At 40.6% G+C, this 24,137-nt stretch overlaps 1 protein-coding gene across 3 annotated transcripts; it reads right to left on the bottom strand.

The window, feature by feature from the left end:
* Positions 1–23,640, bottom strand: LOC126386202 (monocarboxylate transporter 2-like). 3 transcript variants are annotated; one of them, XM_050038394.1, is made up of 5 exons: positions 23,517–23,640; positions 21,226–21,443; positions 13,211–13,354; positions 9,375–10,190; positions 1–2,935 (listed from the first exon to the last, which is right to left on the bottom strand). In XM_050038394.1, the coding sequence occupies exons 2-5, from the start codon at positions 21,437–21,439 to the stop codon at positions 2,670–2,672; spliced, it is 1,440 nt and encodes a 479-aa protein (XP_049894351.1). In that variant the 5' UTR covers positions 21,440–21,443; positions 23,517–23,640; the 3' UTR covers positions 1–2,669. The 3 variants fall into 3 exon arrangements, with proteins under 3 accessions (XP_049894351.1, XP_049894350.1, XP_049894352.1); XM_050038393.1 differs by lacking the exon at positions 23,517–23,640 and adding an exon at positions 23,239–23,423; XM_050038395.1 differs by lacking the exon at positions 23,517–23,640 and adding an exon at positions 23,261–23,405.
* Positions 23,641–24,137: the final 497 nt, after the last annotated feature.

Raw genomic sequence — 24,137 nt, 5'->3', positions numbered from 1 at the left:
GTCAAATGAATGAAGATTTTATGAAATGAATGCAGTGTATCGATGGTACATTGTACAATACAAGTGCAAACAAGATGTCAGAAGTTGAAATGCAGCTTTAATAATCAAACTAGTAAACTACATCTTTCATTGAATTCTCTGGAATACAGAATCCAAAAAGCTGCCATCACCTTAAAATATAACCCTACAATATGTACACGTGGGATTATTTTTCATTGTTGCCACTCAGTCCAATAAACACATCCACTCACATGCACAAATACACACAGCATCAAATCAATTAACAGTGCATGCAAATCCATTCTCGCCCAAATTACAAATGTCACTGCTAAATGTCAACATAAAATTATTACATTACTGTGGAACACACATCACGGTTTATAATGTGTTTCAGCATAAAAACTCAAATTAAATAAATACTGACAATTTAAAAAGACAGTATTTGCTTTAGAGAATGATAAAAGTCAATATCACACTTCAGTAAAAGGTTTTGTTTCAGTAAAAGCATCCACTTACACTTTTAATACTTCCATGTCCTTTGCTGGCAGCTACTAGTTCAGCCCATTCAGCCCTGACGAAATGTAGCTTATCTAAACAGAAACATTGATGCGTTGAACACCCTGTTGTGTATACTGTGTTACGCAAGCATCAATGCCTTTTAAATTGGACAGAGTTTATATACACATTGGGTAACACCTCTACACACCAAGCAAACGAGGGAAGACGTAACTCAAAGCCCATTACACACAGTTTCACACCATTATGATGAACATGTTGTTCAACCCAGAAACTGTGACGCTGCACACTTTTTTCAGATTGAACTTGACCCAGACACATCTGCAAACAGTTGTTTTATTTGCTCTGGCAGATGCATCTGGTCGATGGCAAAAGCACGACCCGCCCTACTCTGCCTTACACTGCGTCTGATTGGCTTACCCTTATATTCTAACCCTAACTATTACCAATCTACTTTGCATGCCTAAACCTAACCAACGCAACCAATGAAGGCAAAGAGTACTGGCCAATCAGGGAGAGTAGGAGGAGTCATGCCTTTCACATTCTAGAAAAAAACAACAAAAAAAAAAAAACCCAAACAGATTTCCAGCCGACCTGGCCCACTTCAGGCCAATCACAGCCGTTTATACATGACCGACAGCTTGCAGGGCCTGTGGGCTTATAACAAAATATGTGATTATGTCATTTTTGGCTCGCACACACTTATGCCGGGGACACGACAGCAACCATAAACCTTGCTTGGACAAGAGGAGCACTGTTTTGTTTTTATTGGCACATTTGCAGCCGTATTGATGCTACACCACCATCGTGTGTTTACATTTGTGCATCACAGCCCTACGTCACATTCTGTTGCTGAATGGTTTGAGGTCTATCCAGCTGCATCCAGAGGCATTTTGGTCTACAGCTGTTGCAAGTTAAAAAAAAAAAGGACTAAGTGGTTCCAGAATAATTATACAGTATTTGATGTGTAAAACAAATTGACAGTTTTATGATGTTTATTAATTTATTATTATCATGTAAACACTGCAGGTGAAAAAATCTCCTGAGGTTACGCACATTACAATAAGAACAATTAAAATCTTCATATACAGATGACTGTGCGATGAACAGGTAGTAGTCACAGTGTTCGTTCATGATCACGTGAGAGAAAGAAGTTAAGTTACTGCAAATATTTGCTCTCATATATTGAGGCGGTATGAATTTCAGCATACAGTGACTTGTGAATTCTGTACATTCACAGTATAAAATTTAACTTATCTTTACATCTACTAAAAGAATTGGTTCAAAATTTGGCTAAACCAGTCAGGGTGCCCCGATAATAAATCCCACTGTCTGACTTTTCCTCAGTAGTATCACCATGCAGTTGACATTTTGGTTGGATTGGCAATCAATCCAATTACTGATTGATCGCCATGAAATTTAGTACAGACATCAGGAGAAATTGTATAACTTTGGTGAACACCATAATCAGAAATCTAAAAATGTTTTTGCTGAAAAAATACTTGTAAAACTAATGGCATACCCATAAGTCTTGGCAGTACTTTGCATTTAGTGCTAATTAGCTAATGTTAGCATGAAAACACACTACACCAAAGACGGGAAGCATGGTAAACGTTATACCTGCTGAGCATTAGCACGTTTATAGCATCTTCATTGTGTAAATGTTAGCATGCAGACATTTAGCTTAAAGCACTGCCAGGCCCAAATACAGCCGTATAGAGCCCCTAGCATGACTTTAAGCTGTTGGTCTTGTTTCTTGGTAAATTTGACTTAAACAGTTAATCATATATGATTTTTGTTCAACAGGATGAAGGTTTTTACAATTGGTTTAGGGGGAGAAAGTTGGTGTATCGAAGCAAAATGCGACAAAGTGAAATGGAAACAGACTTTGTGATTAAGTCATGGCATGGCACACATAGAGCATGGGACTTATCTGTCATTTAAACTTAAGGAGGCTGTAACCTTCCTCAAATGAATCCATGAAACAAACAAATGCCCTATTTCCATCATACTTTCTACATTGTTTCCACCATTTGAGATGTGACTGGCGCTCCTTTCATTGTGTCACCCAGGTGCAGCTGCTTCTCCTGTAGTGATTTAACAGCACCTTACTGAAGTTTCATTTAATTCACATTCCTCAGGCATGGATCTTTCTAGACTCTGTTCGCTTTAGCTTCTGGCTCAGTTCGTCCAATTGCTGCCTCAGGGATCTGTTTCATCTCTGAGACACTCACCTGGTTCTGGTCCTGGTTCTCTTTGGTTTTTTGGTTCGGCTCTCCGTCCTTTGCCACCTTCTCTTTTTCCATCAAGTGGGAGTTGAAGATGTTCATGAAAAAGAGAAAGAGTCCGCCAGTTGTGATCACTGCGCCACACATGAAGAAAAGGTACTTGTAGTCACCAAAGATGTCCACCAGTAAGCCTGTGTGGAGAAAGGCGAAAGGGTGCAAAGAAATTATATTTCAAACAAAGTGAGTGTCAGCTGTACCCATTTTATGCCACCCTATGTCTAAACAAAAACACACTTGGAAATGTTGTACACCATGACAAGCAAAACACAATCTATGTCACTGAATACTATCTTCATTCGACCACTTTACAAGTTTGAAGGTGAAGAGCAAGACCAAACTCAGATTTGGCTTCTGTGTGTGCGCGCGAGGGAGTGAGACTGGGAGCGGGCCAATTTGAGAAGAGCCATGTCGGAAATGACAGAGGGCCATTACACCCTTCCTGGCTCTCCCTGCATCTCTGGGAAGGCAATTTGGACGGCTGCTACCAAAACGAATCAGAAGAGAGGCCCATTCTCAGAGCCATAAATATCGAGCCCAAGTCTGCAGAAAAGTGACAAATGTAGTTTAGATCAGATTTAAGCCTCCAGGTTTTAGCCGCACACCGACCCCCCCCTGCCTCCAGACACGGATCGATGGGCAAGAGTTGCTCTTTCTCTGTCTCAGCATGTATGACGGTCTGTCTATCTGTCCATCTCACTATATTACTATCCCTCCTTTATACCACTTTAGAGCCTTACTGATGCAGTGGAAGAGTGATTCAATAGCTACAACATTTTTATAAGAAATACAATATCTGAATCATTGTCAGAAGGAATATGTTCTCTCAGTGGCCCTTACAGACACCAAACAAACCTTTAACAAACTGAGTAAAGGGAAGTCATTTGTTTGTTCTCTTTTCCTTAGCATCATCCAGTCACAAAAAATACATACTTTGTAAAAATGGTTTGACCATTAGCTCATTATCACATCACCAAGCTCAGGAGTGTTTCTGACAACCCAGTTTATATTTTACTCCAACCTTTAATGACTGGCAGATTCCAATATTTCACAGCAGAGTTGGGACCAAGTCACTGTTTGGCAAGTCACAAGTAAGTCTTTAGTCTTTGAACTAAAGTCCCAGGTCAAGTCTCAAGTCCTAAACTTTGAGTTCAGGAGAGTCTTAAACAAGTCGTAATGCACTCTTTACCAAATGTAATGTCATTTTAACAACAGAGAAATAAAATGTTAAATTTATATTTAAAAAACAAAAACAAATGCTTTGTTGTTTTATTAAAACAAGTTTGTTAATGAATTGTAATGAATTGTCTGTCTGTCCTGTCTTGTATTTATATCTCCTTCGACATTTTCTGTAATGACTAAGGGGGAAATCTGGACACCGTGGCTGGACAAGTTGGGGTCCACTGGTCTAAAGGAAATAAGAAGATTAACATAAATATTTGTTGATTCTGGAAATGAATTAATTGTGGCACACTTTTTAAATGACATACTTTTAAGTCCGTGGGCTTAGGGGAAGGTATCAGGTACCCTCAAGTCAAAAGGCTCAAGTCAAAATGAAGTCAAGAGTCATTGGTGTTAAAGTCAAAGACAAGTTGCAAGTCTTTTTCAATTTTGTCAAGTCTAAAATGATCAAATTTGTGACTAGAGCCTGACTCGAGTCCAACTTATTTGACTTGAGTCCACCACTTTGCTTAACAGAGAGGCGAATTCATTGCAAAGCAAATTACAGTATCTTATCAAAAGAGCATTGCCCTTGGCAGGTCCCTTTAAGTGCACCATTATCATCTTTACAACAATGATGCTAACATTTGTGTGTGTGCATGTACTGCATGTACTTCCTTACTACACTAGGAGGGGTCACTTTGTATTTGGATCTCGATGCAGTTCTGTATCATCTGATTGATAGCACTCATCTGGTGCGCGTACGACAATGACCATCACCCTCATTAAGACAGCCCTTGATTGGCTGAGCGGTAATTAAGTCCATCTGGCATAGTCACCTCTTTCTTTTTTAATGTATTCACAGCTTAATTATGGCCCAGGTACAGGACTTCAATGAGAGTTTGAACTGAGCGTCATTAAACACCCACAGCAAAAGGCTAATTACACCCACTTACCTCACTTCCTCCTAATTGGATTGACCCGGAGGTTTGGGGGAGCAGTAACAAGCGCACTAGTTAGGGGAGACATAACGATTGTGCCCTCTGGAGGAGAATGGTAGACGTGCAGGGAGGCACTTATTTACACTATTAAATGAGCGCCTCAGAACAGGGTCGCACCAGACAAACTGGGGGGCCTATAAATTTTCACCTCATTAAAACTCAGGTTGGAGGCAAAAGAAGCATTTGTCAGCTGGCCGATATGTACAGCTGATAAAGTCGTGTGCAGCTACAGTACTGTGCGTCCTCAGTGTGTTTATGTAGGACACTAAACAGGCCTCTTTCAGTGAACTTGAAAGCTGACCTATTGATCAGTGCACATGCTGAGCACTAAATAAAAGCTTTGGTCATTTTGATAGTTTGTTTATTCCATGTCTGACAGTTTTAAAGGCACATCAGTTAACAATACCAGCATTATGACTGAGAAAGTATCTCTGTGTGCATGTAGTTCATGTAATGGTTGACAAAATGGGCTAAAACTCACATGGACCATAGTAACAGTTATACTAAAAGACAGCAAACAAGGACATCTTCCAGCATGTTGGAGTATAACTTAGAAGGTCAATTTCTTAATTAGTGTGACTGCAGCAAACTTTAAATCTTACTGCAGGACACATTTGACTGCTCGGCATTGTCAGATTTTTATAAGGATCCTTGATTAGTGCAATCAACTTTAAAAGGTCCAGTGTGTACGATGTAGAGCCATCTAGTGGTGACGTTGCAGAAATGTTGCCAACGCAAAAACACAAATGGCCCTATAGAGCCAGTGCATGGATTGTCTGTTTGGGGCTTCTGTAGAACAACATGGTGGACTCCTTGGAAGTCCTTGGAGTGTACAGCTCACTCCATAATTTCTGCCAGTTGATGCTCCAAATCCCACACACTGGACCTTTAATTGATTTTTTTAATGCAATTTGGAAGTCATTTTTGTGTGTGTGATTTCCAAATAGAAGGTGTAAAGAGTATGTTGTTACAGTATGTTGTACAGAAGCCCACTGAGACATAGTTGTGAGTTTGGGCTATATGAATAACTTGAGTCAGGCTGGGATTAACAGTTATTTCAGGGTATATCAATCTGACAGGTTTTTTGAAGTCTATAAAATGAAACTGTCCACCACATTTTCCCCAAACGCAAGCTGATTCTTCAAATGTCTTGTTTTGTCCGACAAAATGTCCAATTGTATTCAGTTTACAATGACATAAAGCAGAGAAAGGCAGCAAATTCTCACAACTGAGGAGCTGGAACTCTGTGGAATATTTGGTAGTTTTACTTTAAAAATGATTTTTCTTAGGATGATTCACTAATCAACTAATCGTTACAGCTCTAAACTTGACCATCAACTTATTGTGCCAAACCTTTATTAACAAATCAAAGTGCTGTTGCTTGATGATTACATTTCATTTTGACATGTGAAAAATCATTTAGGCTGTAAAACAATAACTGCAGAGCCATCTGGCTCCTAACTTTAGAGAATGCGATGACTCTGTGGGTGTGGTACTTCTACTTTTTCTGCAGTTTGTTACACAATGTGTATCCAGTGCAGCAAACATTTTTATTATTTCACAACAAAGTCGCTACTTCAGCAGAAAGCATTAAAACATTTACATGCTAGAAGAAGTGATTTCCTACCTGCCACTCTGGCAGCTTAACAGACTCTGATAACCACAAATCAAAGTGCTTTTGTTCTGTTGATGACAAATTGTCGCCAAAAACAATTTTCTCCAATGGCTCCTTTTTCAGAGGCAGTCATTAGGTTCTATGCTTCTGTTTTTACTGAATCAAGTGAAGAATGTTTTACAGTGGGGTTTTTCAAAAGTGCACTAATCTAGAAAATGGCAGGGAAGCAGAGGGAGTAAACAATATCCTTCTGATTACACAGTTATTTAGACCATGAAGGCAGCCCTCCAACACTTCAATCTAAAGCCCTATCAGAGACAGAAGAATGCTGGAGATAAAAGTCATCAGCTGAAAAAGGATGTTTTTTTGTATTTGATGGACTGGTAAGCAAAAATAGCTCGTAGGTTGATGCTGAGCAATTCAAATATGTACAGTAAGTCTGACCCATTATGTAAATCCACACTAACAACATGTATTAAATGGAGTGACTCAATGATGAATGAATGAAAGTCTTATTCATATAGATTAAGATTTAATGAGAGAAGTCTGTGACAGCCAATGATCTCATCAAAGTAGGGTGATCTGTAGTGCACACTCATTTTAAGATCCATGGTTCATGGTCAAAAACATGAAATACTCCCATAATAGGGTTTTTTTTAGAGGGGCATAGGGCTAGAGCTTTGCCTCTTATGGTGTGTTCATGCTGAATGCAACGTGAGTTTTTTGCATGGCTGGGATCACATATACAAAGTCAATGCAAAGCAGCAAACAAAAGCATATTTGCAGCAGGTGACACAAATGACAGCCAAACATGGGACACTGGCTCGACGCGTCAGGTAAGCAGAGCAGGGCGGTGGTTCTTTACCGTGTGGTTGCTGCCAGCTTCACTGTGTTCGTACTGAGTTTTGCCAAGTCATAATACCTTTGGTTATAGAGGGTTTGGAAGCAGATAGGCTATATTAACTGGTTCTGAATGAATTAACTGGATCGTTTTACCATCAGGGTGCACTGATTTATTTAATGAAATGTAAAAACACCCACAAGGCTGCTCTGTTGCTTCGCATTTTCTCTGTGCAATGAGGTATTCATTTCATCTTTTTTTTTTTTTAAACAGATTGTACTCTTTTTTTTACACAGTTGGTTTAATTTTACCTGTTGGATGGCATTGGAGTTGCGCGCAGAGAAAAAAACAAAACAAGCAGCCGCGTAAAAGAAGAGAAACAGCCTTGCAATGCCCGATGTCCAGCTTCTGGAGTCAATGTTGCAGCTTGATTATAATGGACGTGCTCTGCTGGGGGCATGCTGCAGCAGATGTGTTGCGCTGCATTCATGTCCCATGTATTGCAGCCATGACCTCAAGTAGCTAAATTCACCAATGTGTGTATCCATCATAGTTCAAAATTTTCAACTTCCATGAGAAATTTGCGCCATGCTGTATCGGGAAAGCCTATCAGCTTTGAGTTCTAGTTGAGATTCTCCTCCCGATACGGAGAATCAGAAAAGGTTAGGACAAACAATGTCACCATCTGTAGGCACCCAAATCTCTACCACTCAACATCAGTACTGTGCAGAGACAGAAAAAAAGGGAGAGGGCTCAGAGATTAGTGAGCGAGGCCATAGAACTAGTTCCTCATTTGGAAACTGCTATAAGTAATTTAAGATGGTCTTTTATTGTGGAGAGTAAACAATAAAAGGAGTAAGAAGAAATGCACTAATGTGATAGTATAAAAGATAACAAAGAGTGTTGCCGTCTTGGTTCACGTTGTTTCAGAGCCAAGAGCCTCCATGTTCCTGTGTTCACACCACTTGATTCCAGCTATCAAGTGTACTTTACTGCAAACTAACTTAGCAATTAGTTAGCACAACCGTTAGCACAGTTGCTAAGTGCGAATATTCACCAGTGGAAAATAGTCCAAAAACACTCAAGTATTTGGCATGAAAATTCACTTCTCGTTCAGTGTGATCACACCATTAGTCTGCCCTCCCAGCATAATTTGGCTTTGATTGGATCACACGCACACGCACACGCACACACACACACACACACACACACACACACACACACACACACACACACACACAGAACATTTGAGACAGTATATGTAATTTTCAATATCCTATATCCAATAATGATCAGTAAATATAAAGGAAGCTTGCAAACCTGAGCTGTTTAGCTTTGAGTTGCACATTTTCCAACATTTGTATGGAGGCCAAAGCTTACAGTAGACTCCATAAAAGCCTGAGCAATGACTACAGCTTCTTAACAGTGGTAAACAACCATGACCAATTGCTACTTTTTTGTGCATCCTGAAACAGCCCCACTTACTCAGTGATAATCCTGCTCTGTCTTACAGTAATGACACCGTAGCAGGCAGCTGAGCTCTACTGCAACACAATGCACAGCCCATGACTAAGACGGAGATAAACACTCAGAAGGATAAAGAAAGAATTCCTCTTTGCTGTAATTCACTGTGTTGCCATATTTACACATGAGCTTGCACCAAACTGGCTATTTATTTCTGCTGTAGCAGTGAAGTTTTTTTTTCAAGTGTGTGTTTGTATATACAACATGTGTGCATTATTCACTTTCTCTTGGTCCTTCAGTTGCAGAAAGGATCAGTGTACGACAATCTAGAGTGAGCTGAAAGTAAACACTTGTGCCTGGCTGATCAGATTCAACAATCAAGACAAACACGGACAAGTGTTTTTCAGAGGGGCTTTGTTTTCTTTCAGTGAGTCAGACTGATCCTATCATGTGTGTAAATGGGATAGTTTGTGGAGAGTGTGTACAGTTACCTGCAGCAGGTGGTCCCAGTAGCATGGGGAAGCACTCGATGATGGTGACCAGTCCAACAGCACTGGGGAAGCGTTCATTTCCCATCAGGTCCATTAGACATTCAAATATCATGGCGAAGACCATGCCGAAACCAAGGCCAAAAAATACTGCATAGACCACCAGGAAGGCGTAGCTCTTGATGAGTGGGCACAGTAAGTGCCATGTGCCGTTAAAAACCATGGCAAAGCCAAAGAAGTACTGGATTCTGGGCCTGATCCACGTGGTGTTGGCTATTAGGCCGGTGCCAGGCCGAACAACCATGTCCACTAAGCCCATAATAGAGAGCAGATAGGCTGCAGAGTACTCCTCCACGCCTATGCTAACAGCATATGCTGGCAAAAACACAATGGGCGCATAGGCACCGAAGATGAACAGCACATTCCCAATGAGGTAAATGACGAAGCCTCTATCCCTAAAGAAGGTCAAATCCAAGAACTTCTTAGCATTGTTCATACAGCTTTCTTTTAGCTTGGTTTTGCGTTTGTTTGGCTGTTCCTCCACTTTCTTCTCTGGTGTACAAGGGGGTGTCTCAGGAGGTTCATTAACAGGCCTCATCAGGGCCCCAGCAACACAACAATTGAGCATCAAAGCCCCGAGGATAAGAAGACTTCCTCTCCAACCGTAATGTTGCTGTAAAAATTGGTTGACCGGGGCCATCAGACACAGAAACACTGGACTCCCGGCCATGGCTATTCCGTTCGCTATAGGGCGCTTGGCCAGGAAATACTTGCTGATGATGGTGAGAGATGCGTTGAGGTTTAAGGAGAGTCCACAACCTGTATGCAGACAGATTGCAAAAGTCACATCTCAAAAATCCTCAGTAAGAAAACCCTCTTGAACCTAAACTCCAAAGGGTACACGCTGAATTAAATCAAGACTGATTCTGCTTGGTGCTCATTAAGGTTTCATCTCATTTCACTTCTGCTGGCTAAACTCTCATTACAGAATGCTGGAATTATTTCAGAAATAATTTCTCCATTTAAGTAGAAATAAATTGGAGAGCCTAGGTAATACATTCACTCCCTTGCTTTTCAAATCCCCCCCACCCCCACCAAAAAAATTCAATTTAATAGCACCTTATTTTCCATGAAGATGAAGAGCTACAGGTAGATAGTTAGGGTGCTATATGCTCCCTTTCCAATGTCAATTTAATCGTCGTTTCAGGTGCCATGATGAAGCTCAAGGAAAAAGTTTTTTAGTGTGTGTGTGTGTGTGTGTGTGTGTGTGTGTGTGTGTGTGTGTGTGTGTGTGTGTCCAAACAGAGGATTTATAAAAATTAAGATTTATAGAAAAAGTGTATTTCAGCAATCTTGATTTTACAATATTTTTACATCTACATTTAACACAGAAACACATTGTTTTGTAATGTTAAAAAATAACAACACTTAACAAAGCATGTGTCATTAATTCATCAGTGGTTCAGTGGTTACATGACAAGTTACTAATCTTATTAGATTTCTGAGGGTCTCAGTGATCACAATCTAAGGAAATATTTGGTCAATCAAACATCAGGCATCAAAAAAGGGCATCTTATTGTGTATTTGGTAGATGATTTCTTAATTAGGAGGACAGGGAGGTTTATTGAAAACAAATTAAATGTGTGAAATGGATGAAATGCTAGAAATAAAATGTGAAAACTAATTTACAGAATTAGCTAAACTGTGTATGTTGACTTCTGACCGATTGTGTCATTTGGTTTAATTTACTCTTGTTTAGGAAAACTCAACTGTTTCTCAACATTATCACTATGTCTTTACTGGTAGGTGGATTATCAGTACAGTGTAAAGTCCATCAGCCAATCGGGGCCCCCAGAGTACACTCTATTTAACTGTCACCTGCCTGTTTTACTATTTTGTGCTGCTTCATCACAATCCTTTACTCCTTTGACGTCTGTCCTAGTGAGGCATGACAAGACATGCAATCCACCCCCTCTAGACAGGTACCCTATCCAAAAGATCATGATCTCCTACCAGTGGGGCTGGATATTGTAAAAAAAAAAAAAAAAAAAAAAAATTACACTACCAGTACCCTTCAAGTGATACTGATACCAGGAGTGATACCTAAAATGTAAATGGAGTGGCGTGTCGTTAAGCCATACTTTCAAACATTTCGGTGCAATTTCCGCACACTGTACTGCCAACTCCATCAAATACACCATACCACAGACTGTATGGGCTGTAGCTGCTGCTGGAGTGAGAGCTCCCTGCCAGGGACTGTTGTGAGAGTTTGACCAGCCGTGCACACAGTGACAGGGCTAACTCTTAGCATCACATGGCAAACAGGTGTAACTACAGTCGAGCTGGTTTGTTGGGACTGTTTTAACAGCTCAGGGTTGGATGTCAGCTGCTGCCACTGTGTTAGCTTGTGCTAACAAAGCAGATGATCAACCAACTGTTCGCCTAAAGTTAAGCGGCAGAGACAGCTGTAACAGAAAGTTTGCTGAGCCGATGGGGAGACAAGACGGTCCGGGATCAGACCCCCTGCGAAAAAAGGATCCAATGCAGGTATCTTTTGACTGGAGACATTTTGATACGACTTGGTACTGGGTTATTTTGGTCGATACCACCAGCACACTTTTCAGGCCAGACAAACCGCCACCTGGGATTTGAACCCAGACCTTCTATGGTAACAAACAACTCTCAGATAAACCGTATGGAAGGGCTTTACAGAGAGATGACCTATCCCTGCACTCACACATTACTTTACACTGCTCATCTGAAAAGTTTTTTACAATCTTTAATTGCTACTGTCACGATTACAACTGTTTTGCTCTATGCAGCCTACACCTTGACCAATTCATTATTTCAATGTCCTTTCTTGTCACACAATCAAAAAAAACATCTAATATGCTGACCTCTATGCCGTATATGAATCCACAACTGCTTTTCTGCAACCTTGTCCAATGACAATACAGCTGACTTGGATTATTCATGCCTATTTCAAAATGATAGCCCCCCCTAAAAAAGTGCAGATGGATTGCAAACAAAGACAATCAGTTAAATCTGAAATCTCTGCTAGGAGCAAGGATAAGTACTTACTAAAAGCCTCTCACTGAGTGCGGGGTGTTTTTCAACTTAATGGTTATGTTTTTTCCTATGTGTGTGTATTTGTGTATGCATGTGTGTAGCGTACGTCTGCATGTTAGGTGCGCCAGGGCACAGGGGAGCAGAGCAGGGCACACACATGCCCCTGGGCACACACATGGCCCAGCCACTTGCTGGGCCTATTAATCCTTCACAGCAGTCCTTGGCAGGGTAATGAGCCTCGCAGGGTGGCAGGGAGCCCCCATGTGACGATCATGATCGGAGCCTACGGGAGAGTACAGAGGGCCACGGAAGACCACGCTCTCTGGGATCAGGGATGGTTCTATCTTAATTACCGTCCTGGTCCTGGTCCCGTTGGTGCTCTAACTGCACCCCAGGAGCTGGGGCAGAAGCCCTGGGCCCTGACAATCAGCGCAGCAGCATAGTCAAGGGAAGCAGATCTGGCAACCCTGAGATTCTGAAAGGATATGAAAAGATGCACACTATCGCTACCACAGAGGGTCTGAACCAGGGCTGATAGGAATGGTAAGCAAAGTAGTAAACACGCCTGGGATCCATATCATGGAAGTAGTTGGCTCATCCTCTTGGTTGCAAACACAGGGGTACCTTGTCTTAGTTTTGGGCAGTGATTAACTAATTGTCAATGGATTCTCAAGGCTATTATGCAAGTCATAAAATCTACCAACCTGGCTAAAGCTTTTCAGGCTGCAGTTTAACAAGATATTGTAAAAAAAGAAATCCAAGCAGTGTACCTCCAATGACACCAATGAAAAGGTAGAGGTAAACGATGGAGTTCCCAAAAGAAGCAATTGACATAGAGACCCCACACATCAGTCCACCCAGTATGACTACTGGCCGGCTTCCAAAGCGCTTGACCAACATACTGCTCACTGGTCCTGCAAAGACAAAGAGAGACAGAGAAAGCGGTTCAGAATGAGCTTGTTACATCTCACAATATACAGTTAGTAGTTAGTAATTAACTCACCTAATGCTAGTATCAAGCGTTAACACAGCAGCACCAGTTCTGACTCTAGGTCTAAACCAAGGGCAAAAGGACATCACAGCAGATGATGGAACACCTCCACACTTTTGCATCCACTGCGACGCAACTTGGCGACTCATTATAGCCTCCCTATATGATGTAAAATGCTACACTCAGTAATCAATCAGCAATTAAACAGCCTTTTATATGCTGTCAGTCTTCGCTTCATTCATAACCTTGCCTAAAAGAGTGACATTGCACCACCAGTCCTTCTGCAGCAAATCATAATGAAAACTTCTTTCTTCTTCCTGCTATAAGACCAGTCGTTTGAATATAGATTTATTTTACTCAATTCATATAGAAAAATGGGGAGGGCATCAATCAAACTAATATATGGGCTGTCGTGATTATTGAAAACGTTAACATGCAGCAGCTTTTCAAGGCAGTGGTGGGAAGTGCGTCTGTGTGGATGGGGATAATTGAAAACAGCCCAGCGAGCTGTAAGAGGATTACATGTTTGGCAAACACCTACTGTCTTCAAGAGCATGTTTTCTGTGGCTGATGATTAATTTCTCAGTGCATGAGGAAACAGATTTATACTAAGAGGGAAAGTATGTTGTCTCAAACCCAATCTGTGTGAACAAAAATATGTTCTGAATTTTCTTCAAAAGTGGATATGCTTGTATATCTAAATTTGTTACAACCAACTGTGAAGGATTTACACAACCACATTCTTTACATTATATGTGAATTTCTAGATGTAGATATAGTTACTCATAAAGGCATAGTTCTGGTTTAAAATGTTTCAGCACAGTGTTTACGCTTCCAAATCAATATAAATCAATGCATGGACTTTTAAGGATTTAGCATCAAGCCAGCAGGCTGCAGTTTGTCAGATAAAAAGCAGGACATATTCAGAGCTAACAGAAACGTTTAAGACCACATTAAACACAGTTTTGACCACCAACAACAGAACATAACATCTTAAATGTATTTTGCATGCTTTGCTTTTTCCTCAGGCCTTTTTATATCTTGATGCTACTGCAGAGCATTAATACACTAAAGTTTGTCAGCATGTCACACTGCCTATACACTGGTAATCTAATGTCATCAGGCTCCACTGCAACCAAGCGGTATTAATTCACAAATACACTAGGGGTGGGAATCATCAGAGGATCCACGATATGATATCACAATACTTAAGTCATAATACAGTATTATTGTGATGTTTTTTTGTGATTTGGAGTATTGCGATAAAATATTTATTACTTTATTTCAACTATAAATTATGTCCCCAAAGGAAAACTTCGTCAACATCTGTTTTATCTAATAAAATTAAGTTTTCAATCTGTTCATCTCACTTCAGCCTTTTTTTTCCCCTCTTTGTTTTTTGCAGTAGCAAAATGTATTTAGTGGACTGATAAAGCAATCGATTATATTTCTCTAGTAAGCTACCAAAACTTTAATTGAATTTGTATTATTAGTCATTTATATATTTTAAAAATTGATACTTGGCACTGTGTGCTGATACAATATTGCCATACTATGCTGTATTGATGTTTTACCCCATCCCTAAAATACGATGTAATTCCAAGTTACAAGGCTGCATTTATTAATTTTCATTATTAATTCATCTGCTCATTATTTTCTCAATTAATAATTTTGGTGTACAAATTTTTTTGTAATCAACAGTCCAAAACCCAAAGAAATGCAGTTTACTGTAACAGTTTAGAGAAACACAGTAAACCCTCCCAATTTAGAGGTTGTGACCAGGAGATGTCTGACACATTTGCTTACAGAAAAAGTGGAGATGAAACACTGAACATCTGACTGCAGTTTATGTGTTTTTTACTTTAGGCAAGATGTGGAACTGCAAGCAAACTTGGAGTTTGCTTGCAGTTCCACAGTCGGCTAGTCGAAGCTGTCGTTCGACTCCATGGGGACAAGACTTACCACAATATTTGGTCTCATTGGCTCAAAAAGCATTGGCAATTGAGTTTGAGGATCTTTATTTCTCAAGAAAAATCTCAGACTGTATCAGCACTTGACTAGTCTGAAGAACAGTGTTGTACTCAGCACTCCTAGTAAACAACCATTCTTGTTACCACACCAATAATCTTACTGAAAGATGGCTGCCTACTGGCACAAAATTAAAATGAGATCTAATTTTCTAGCTAATCTAGGTGATGTTCAAGTTTGATTGCAGTGTCATAGCTTGCCTAAGGTAAAAACCAAACAAACCACAATCATATTGTTCAATGTTTCATCTCCACTTTGAACTCAACTAATCAATTCATCAGCTAATTCACATTAAAGAGAGGGTTGAGAGGAAGATAAAGACAAGCTGCCAAGCTGCTGGGAGATCCCTCACTGACAGAGCTAATGTCCCTTCACTGATATCACAACTAAGATCTGAAAATTCACTTAAAAATGTCCCCGTGTGTCCTTATGTCATTAACTCTAAATACCAATCTTGCTTTCCTGCTTCACGGTGAGCTGGAGAGAACTGTCCTCAACTGTACCTTCTGTACTACTTTAACTACAGTACATGAAATAAAAATATCCCTCCCGCTGTTTATACAGTTAACCAGGTGCCTGCGGGGGTCAAAGATAGATCATCTCTCTCACTGTAGCTGTGTCACAATAGGGCATCTCCCGCACCACCACCATTTCTACTTCCATTACAACTTCATCATTCGGACTCCTTGAGTCAGAGGTTCTCTGAAAAGGCTGTCATGTCTCTCCCATGGGGCTCCGGTGTCAGACCCAAGTGTGCTGAACCGTCCTCTGATATATTTCCCCTGTCTCTCTCCTCCACTGGGTGACATTGCTGAGGCCTTGCCAAGGACAATATGATAAAACCCTGTGCCTGAGCCACAGTGGAGGGGAATATTTCACCAGTTAGGCCTCTCTAAGTTGAATGCAGGTGAGTCACAAACCCGTTTGTCCTGTAACCTTGAAAGCTGCTGCTGATATATTCACACAAAGCCTCAACAAGACTTTTATTTTGTCATATTTAGTGTCATCTAATGAGTCCACTGTGGAGAAGTCATTGTAGATTTCTCAGATTGTTGCCAGTTGTGAAAGCAGTGATGTGGCATGTGTATCCTGTGTGACATGGGCCCAGGTGGAACTTTTCTGTTAGGCTACCGACACATCTCAAAAAGCTTGTATTGTGCTAACATTGCTATGGAAATTGTTGCAAAAATGTAGCCACTGAACCATCGATAGTATGTTCTATTTAGTATTTTGCATCTTGTTTTGTTAGATAATTAAAGGTCTACTGCTACTATTTATTTTACTAATCTACCAATTTTTCTCTGTGATTAAAACAATAAATGGGCTCAGACGTGACCCATGAGAGGCAGGCTGTACCATTGATCCAACAACTCAGACCTTCCCATGTTTTCATGCATATTTGGTATCTGTCAACCAGTCGTCATAGATCCAGTACAAGCTGGAGGACACACAAAAGCACAGAGGACACCAACATGAACAAATAAAGATGAGGTAGTGTGAGGTAAGCAGTAGAAACACTGCCAATCCCATTACAAAGTAATCTACCAGGAATGTTGTTTATACATATTTGATTGGCCGACACAGCACCTTTCCACCTGTCATTGCATTTATTCAGTTTCAGCAAAAGTTGAGCCAGGTACAATTCTTTTGCCAAAACCCTCTGGGTTGGCACCCCAGGCAGTTCTAATGCACTGTACATACGTATACCTATGAAATAGTGCTGCACGATTTGAGAAAAATGAGTGATTGCAATTTGAGTGGACAATATCGCAATTTGCGATTACAATATAATAAAAAAATGGTATAATTAGTCTTCTTGCTTGATTCAGTGTTTCCCCTACATGATATTAGGGGGGCACTGACCTGACCCAACATAGTTATTGTTATGAACAGCGTGTAAATGACCATCAGCAGACTGAGCACAGTCAAACACGCTGCTCACACAGCAGCGCAGCACGGCACTGTATCTACAGTGGAGCGAGCCTGTGTTGCGTTCAGGCGTTGTCACGTAAATGACAAATTCCAGCACGCCATAGCACAACACAGCAGCATGTCAAGTGGGCTGAAACAGAGCAAAATTGCTCAGTTTTTCATTTATTATTATATAGTTTGTTATGGAGTCCGTGATTTCCCAGTGACACTTACAAATGTTTGCGCAACTGTGCTTGGATGTTGTTTTATGAGGCTCTGGTGTCTTTCAGTTGTCTCTTTGTCTTTGACGTTACACGGCTCGGCTTTCTCTCGCTTGCATTCTTCCTACTTTTCTCTGTGCTGTCTCAAGTGCTGACATAGATTGGTTGTGTTGCCGCGGGACGTGGCGACTTTAACTTTTAAACTTTTATACAGCACATCTTTCTGTTCAATGTCGCCGTACCTGAATCCAAAGTATCGCCATGTAATAGAAGTTGCGTTTTTTTTCGCCACCAACTCAGCCTGTTCTTGGTCGTGCTCATGCTCTCCTTCAGCGTCTGTGTTGGTCACTGCTGCACGCTGGGTGGTCACATGACCATACGTGCTGCACACACCAGGATAGCTTGTGGGCGTAATGTCAACAAACTCCACACACTACAGGAGAGGCAGTCACGTTCACAGGTGCACACGTTAACATTTATTTACATTAAATCACAAATTGCAGCCTTTTATGTGGTTATGTAATCGCACAGCCTGACATCGTGATTGCGATTAGATTAATCGTGCAGCACTACTATGAAGATTAATGCAACATTATTCTTATACCCACGTAGTCATGAGCAAGAAATGTGAGTATATCCCATGAAATCGGAAGGCTGCAATGACTGATGGGAGTAAAGAAGGAGGTGGTAAAAGAGCGAAAGTCCGTGTAAGAAGGCAGGTTGGGATGGTGAATGGGTCAAACAACATAGGACTTTCACCCAGGAGACTGCTGTTCAGAACTGTAGAAAGCCAAGTGAACTTTATGTCATCAACATGTTTCTTTTCGTAAACCTAATCTACATAATTTAACTTACCTAAACCTAACCATCATAACTTAACATGAAGTACATAACTTCATTAATTGGGCGCTGATTTGTTAGATATCATATGAATCCTTGTAGGTGGGTTTTCGCAAGATATCATCAAACTATGCATCAACAGAGTAGTCCCATCCAAATGAATGAAGAGGCTGCATTTTTTCTGCATGTCATATGAGGTCACAATCCTTATCAGGTCACAAGATCATTCACAGGATTTGAAAGGAGACAAAGACAAAAGAAAACATGTCTACTACCCAAAGTTATGAATGACCTTTCTAAAATCTTAAATTTTGTCTTAAGAAGAGAGTTAAGAGTTTCATCTCTTAATAAGAAACTCAAACAACTGTTTGGTTTAACTATTGACAGCTCATAGAAATTTTCAGACTGTGATGAAAGCCTATGAGTACTAACAAGCAGTGCTTGGCTAAGAAGGGTCAAAAGCCAAAAAACTTGAGAACCACTTTGGAATAAATAGTTCCTGGATACTGACAACTGTGACAGTGCCACTACTGGCCTGAGTGTAGTTGCTCACAGTGAGCAGTCAGTAGTGGTGTAACTGTATGAAAGGGAGAGCTTCTTCTGGCATCAAGCCATGTCAGCAAATCTTAGACCCTTTCACATCAAAGTACTTAGATACATTCTGCATGAACCTTTATGTTGAACCTGAATGTTGAAAAGGAAAAGGAGAACTACTTGTAAATGACTCAATGTAAACGTTTTCAGTATAAACAGTTAAATATAAGTCACATGAGTAACACATGCTAACATCATTCCTCTTATTAAACTGCTTAACACTATTTCTGTGTGTGCAGTGACTCATGTGAAGTCAATTTATCAATTATCTATCTGGCCCAAATGACCCTACAGCACAACAGTTGTGCTCTTTGTAAAGAAGCATGTCTGCGGTCAGCTGGCCATTAGCTTTAATCTTTGTGGTGTGTTCAAGTGCAACTTTCAAGAGAAGATGTGAGATGATTTCAGGGGTGTTTGATCAGCGGACCATTATCAGTGCTAGTTCTTGGAGGTGAACTCGGCGTATAAGAGCCCTAAGGGAACACAACACAATACTATACAAAAACACCAGGAGAAAAAGACCAATATAAAGGCTTTCTCTTGTTATGTAAAAGGTATTGATTTAGAGGTGTTGGCTACAGAACCTGTGATGGCTTGAAGGTTTATGACACACACACACACTAAATTCCATACATCTCTGCTGCAACTCTGGATTTGAAATTATTACATTTATGGTACCCAGGTGGTTTACTGATATAGCACAAACTGTATCTGCTGATATTAGCAGATCACAGGTGCATATATAAGCATATATGTATATGTAGTTTGTCCACCAGAGATAACTGTTTTCAACTGAGTAATGTGCCCCTCAGTACACGTCTTGGTTGCAGTTTTTAAATAAATATAACTTGCACGTATATGTCGTCTACATTCATATTACTTTTGGTAATGTTTTTCATCTTTTCTCTCACTGAACTAAAAGTCATCACATTTTCACAAACTGCATAAACTCTACTAAGAGAACAACTCTCCTTATGGATGTGCAATATCAACCTTTAATATAATCACAAAAAAGACAACAGCATTATTTTCTATTACGTACCCTGACTGCATTGATCAACAATGGAAGACGCCATAGTACACATCCTCCACACCACCCTATCCCATCTGGATGAGAAAGGGAGTTATGTGAGATTGCTGATACTGACTTCAGTTCAGCATTTATCGCCACCTCACTGTGTTTATGTGGATCCGTGACTTCCTGACAGGCAGATCCCAGGTGGTGAGGCCAGACGAGCACACCTTCCACCTTCATCCTTAACACTGAAGCCTTATTCACACAGAGATCGCACTAAAGGGCCACAACATGGTACCTAATAATGCCTTTGCATGTTTATACAGAACCAAACAACTGTGGCATCATGCTGCCCCATTATGTGATTTTAGACAGCATGCCAGCATTGTGGATGCAAAAGAGGCGTGACAGGCTTGACATGTTATACAACAGCATCGGCCTCTAGTGTGACAAATAACATTTGCACTGGCAGTGCTTTATAAACAATAACAATGGCATTAACATGACAATAACAATCATTTAGGACCCCTGTTATATGGTGGTTGATCTCGCCCTCTGCTTGGAGGGTAAGGAGCTCACAGACCTCATTGTTTTCCCAATTTGCGTACATTTTTGGCCAATGTTCTTCTTTGAGTTAGCTGCTAACTGCTATCAGTTGCGTTTCAAATGTCCCAGCAGTGGAGCTAACACATAACCCATCATCAAAATGTCATCTCCACGGTTCCATCCTACCGACTGTCCCTTTTATACAGATGTCATTTCAGCACTAACTCCTGATACACAGAGCGATCTGACAGGGAACATCACTGCCTGATACAAAAACAGGACCAAACAGGACTGCAAAGAGAGGTTTGTTCAGCTTAACATATTATAGGTGCTGCTCTAATCTGCCTAAAGGATATTTACACCAGGTGCTACATGACGAAGGCAAAGACAGTCATTAAGGATCCCAAAAAACAGCCTTTTCTCCTTGTTAAGGTCACGAAGAAGGCAGCAGACACACCGGGCCAGCACTGAGAGGCTCAGGAAGAGCTTCTATCCTCAGGCCAGTAGGATCCTAAATGAGGACACTGCCTAAGACTGAAGGATTTGGTGCTAATAAGGTCACAAGGAACCCTACAGATAATAGTGATTATTTTTCCATATGGGCGGCCCAATGTAACAAATACAGATCAATCAACTCACCGCCTGCATACATGACAGCTAGCATGATAGAGGATATCCATGCTATTTCACTGTAGCTGGCCCCTAAATCCTCCTGGATGTCACTGAAGAAAATGGAGAGGACTTTGGATGTGGAGTATGCAAATCCAATGGAAATGTGGGCCCCAAAGACCACCACCCAGCCCCAACCGCCGTCCAGTGGTTTGTAGCCCAACTCATCTGCTGGACGGGACATGTTCCTGTTGAGAGAGCGGAAAAACACACATGACATTGTATTATCAAAACAACAAAATACATGTTGTAACTTAAAAACTGAGTTGACTTATTTTTGCATATTACAGCTGCAGCTGTAACTTTTACAAAAAAATAACTGCTATATTTGCTTAAAGTGTCAACATACTCACACAGCACTAAATGACATAGATAATCTGTAGGAAAAAAATCCTCTGTCGACGCCTTATAGCTCTTCTAATGACATTACCACACATGAACAAAAACATCCAATCAGAGCCGAGACCTCTCTAACACAGCTGTCAGTCATGTCAATCACTTCTCGTGAACTATGGTCAAACTGTCAAACTAGGTGGCGCTGATCAAATATGAATCAAGATTTTGTTAATGCATGGCCTATTTCTGGCCTCAAATGTTTTTCAGCAACATATTTTAGTGTACAGTTTAGCTGTAAAATGAGAAAGTTGGTCCAGCTGGGGGGCGATGCTCGGTACTTTCTTGTTTTGCTGCTAAACTGTACACTAATATATGTTTCTGAAAACACTTGAGGCAGTAAACAGGCAATGCAGTGACTGAATTCTAATACATATTTGATCAGTGCTGCTTAGTTTGGAAGTTTGATGCACAGTGACTGACGTGCTTGACAGCTGTGTAAGAGACTCCTCGGCTCTGACTGGTTGTTTTCCATGAGTATGAATGCCATTACAAGCAATGGGAACAGGAGTAGGAAATTTTTTCCCCCCACAAATTATCTGTCTCATGTACTTCTTTCAAAATACAGTGATATTAACAGTAACTAATTTCACAAAAGTTACCAATTGCATCTTTAAAAAAGCTAAATTATGTACCATAGACCACTGGTTCTCAAATGGTGTGCCGTGATGCAAATCCAGGTGTGGCGTGGGATTTTGTGACAGCCACACATTATCATTTAACTGGGCCTACACAAAAAGTTATGAAGGAATTTTTAATTGACTGTATCAGTATGTTGTACGCACCCATTTCCAAATAAAGAGGCAAACTCTACCTAAATTTTTTTAATTTAATTTAACTAAATTTAAAAAAAAACCTTCACAGGAACTTATTTGTCGCTGTTTGCGAGGGGAATTCTACGTGTGTGACACATCACATTATCTTACACTATTTCCCTTATAAACGGATGAGTCATTGGTTTAAAATGAATCCTTGAATAAATATTTCATGAGGAATACTTGGTTGTCAATTGTTATTTGATATTAGTATAGAAACCTTTAATTTTGGCATGCCCTTTGGTGTGCTTTGGGCATATAAAAATGAAAACCACAGCCATAGACAGTCATATCTAAATCGAGAAGTGACTGTATTGTTCCAACTGTACTTTCTCTGAACTTATGCCAGTAAATGAGGTGCCAAATCTTCAAATAAAGGTCTGAATATATCACTTCCAAATGAACTGGTAGGTATTTTAACACAATGACACAATAATGTTACCAAACAGGTACATTAAAGTGAGGTTGAGAAAGGTTTGTTTAACGTTACAGACGGTAGTTACGGTTGTAAACACAGGAGAAGACTGTAACTGACCCAGCAATAACTTCAATATGATGAGATGAAGAGAACTACACATAAATGTAGTTATGCGTAGACTCACAATGCTGATGTAAGTGGAGCATATGTTTTATAAACGCGGTAAAAACAAGTGAAGTTTCGGTTATTGGTGAAATAGTGAGCCAGGCGGGAAACTTCAGCATCACTTCCTAAATATGTCTCCATTCACAAGTTACACTGCCACAAATAACTCCAGCGACAGACGCGTAAAGTTACCTCTGTTTGACTGTATCCTCACCGGCTTTGTCCCAAACTAGTCCACAGCTGTTACATGCGTCCAAGTCAGACAGAAAAGTTAACGTTTTCAATGAAAGAACAACTCGTCGTTTATTCCTCCTCCTCCTCCTCTCTCAGTGTGCCGGGAGGAGACACTCCACACGTGGGCAATCACGGAAATCAATGACGCAACATCACTGCTGTATAAACCTTTACGTTTCATTGCATTAAAGACAGATAAGCGTGGACACATCACATAAAGTCAGAGTATACTTTACCTCTCACTGAGCGCCTCCGCAGCCCGTTTGTCTCTCTCTACAGAGACTGATCAAAGTTTGAGCCAGCTGCTTTGTTTGACGTGTGATCACGTGGCACACTCACACAGATGGCCTTGGGGTTTCCTTGCAGTTTTGACTAGTTTCAGTAGCAACAGGGCTGCTCCCACTCTCTGTCCTTTACGGGCAAACTGAGCTCAGGCCTCTTAAAGTGCATCAATAGGTGGACCAAAGGAAAAGGGACCCAGTTTTTGTGTTCACAGTGTGAGTTCATATGAAAGATGACTCAGTTCTCTTTCTGGTTACACTATAGCCTATATATATACTGATGTAGTTTTGTTTTTACTTTGCCGTGGCTCTGCAGAATGATTATGAAGCCCCACAGATGAACTTAAAATTGGAGGGAAACCACAGTGTTTCTGTGTGCTGTAGAATGTTTGATGTATTCTACATTCCACATCTGGAGACGTGCATCTTCCATGGACCAAACTACTCATCCTGCATCCTTGCAAGCATTACAGGCCTACATGGTTTCATTGTTTTTTTCTGGCGTCCCAGTGCAATAGCATGTGATCCAGACAGCTCAATACAACAGCCAAGAGCAAAGTGAACCAGGAGGCACAG

Source organism: Epinephelus moara, chromosome 24 (genome assembly GCF_006386435.1).
Source record: "Epinephelus moara isolate mb chromosome 24, YSFRI_EMoa_1.0, whole genome shotgun sequence".
Lineage (NCBI taxonomy): Eukaryota > Metazoa > Chordata > Actinopteri > Perciformes > Serranidae > Epinephelus > Epinephelus moara.
The sequence above is the reverse complement of the archived record's forward strand: the minus strand, read 5'-3'. Positions and strand labels throughout refer to the sequence as shown.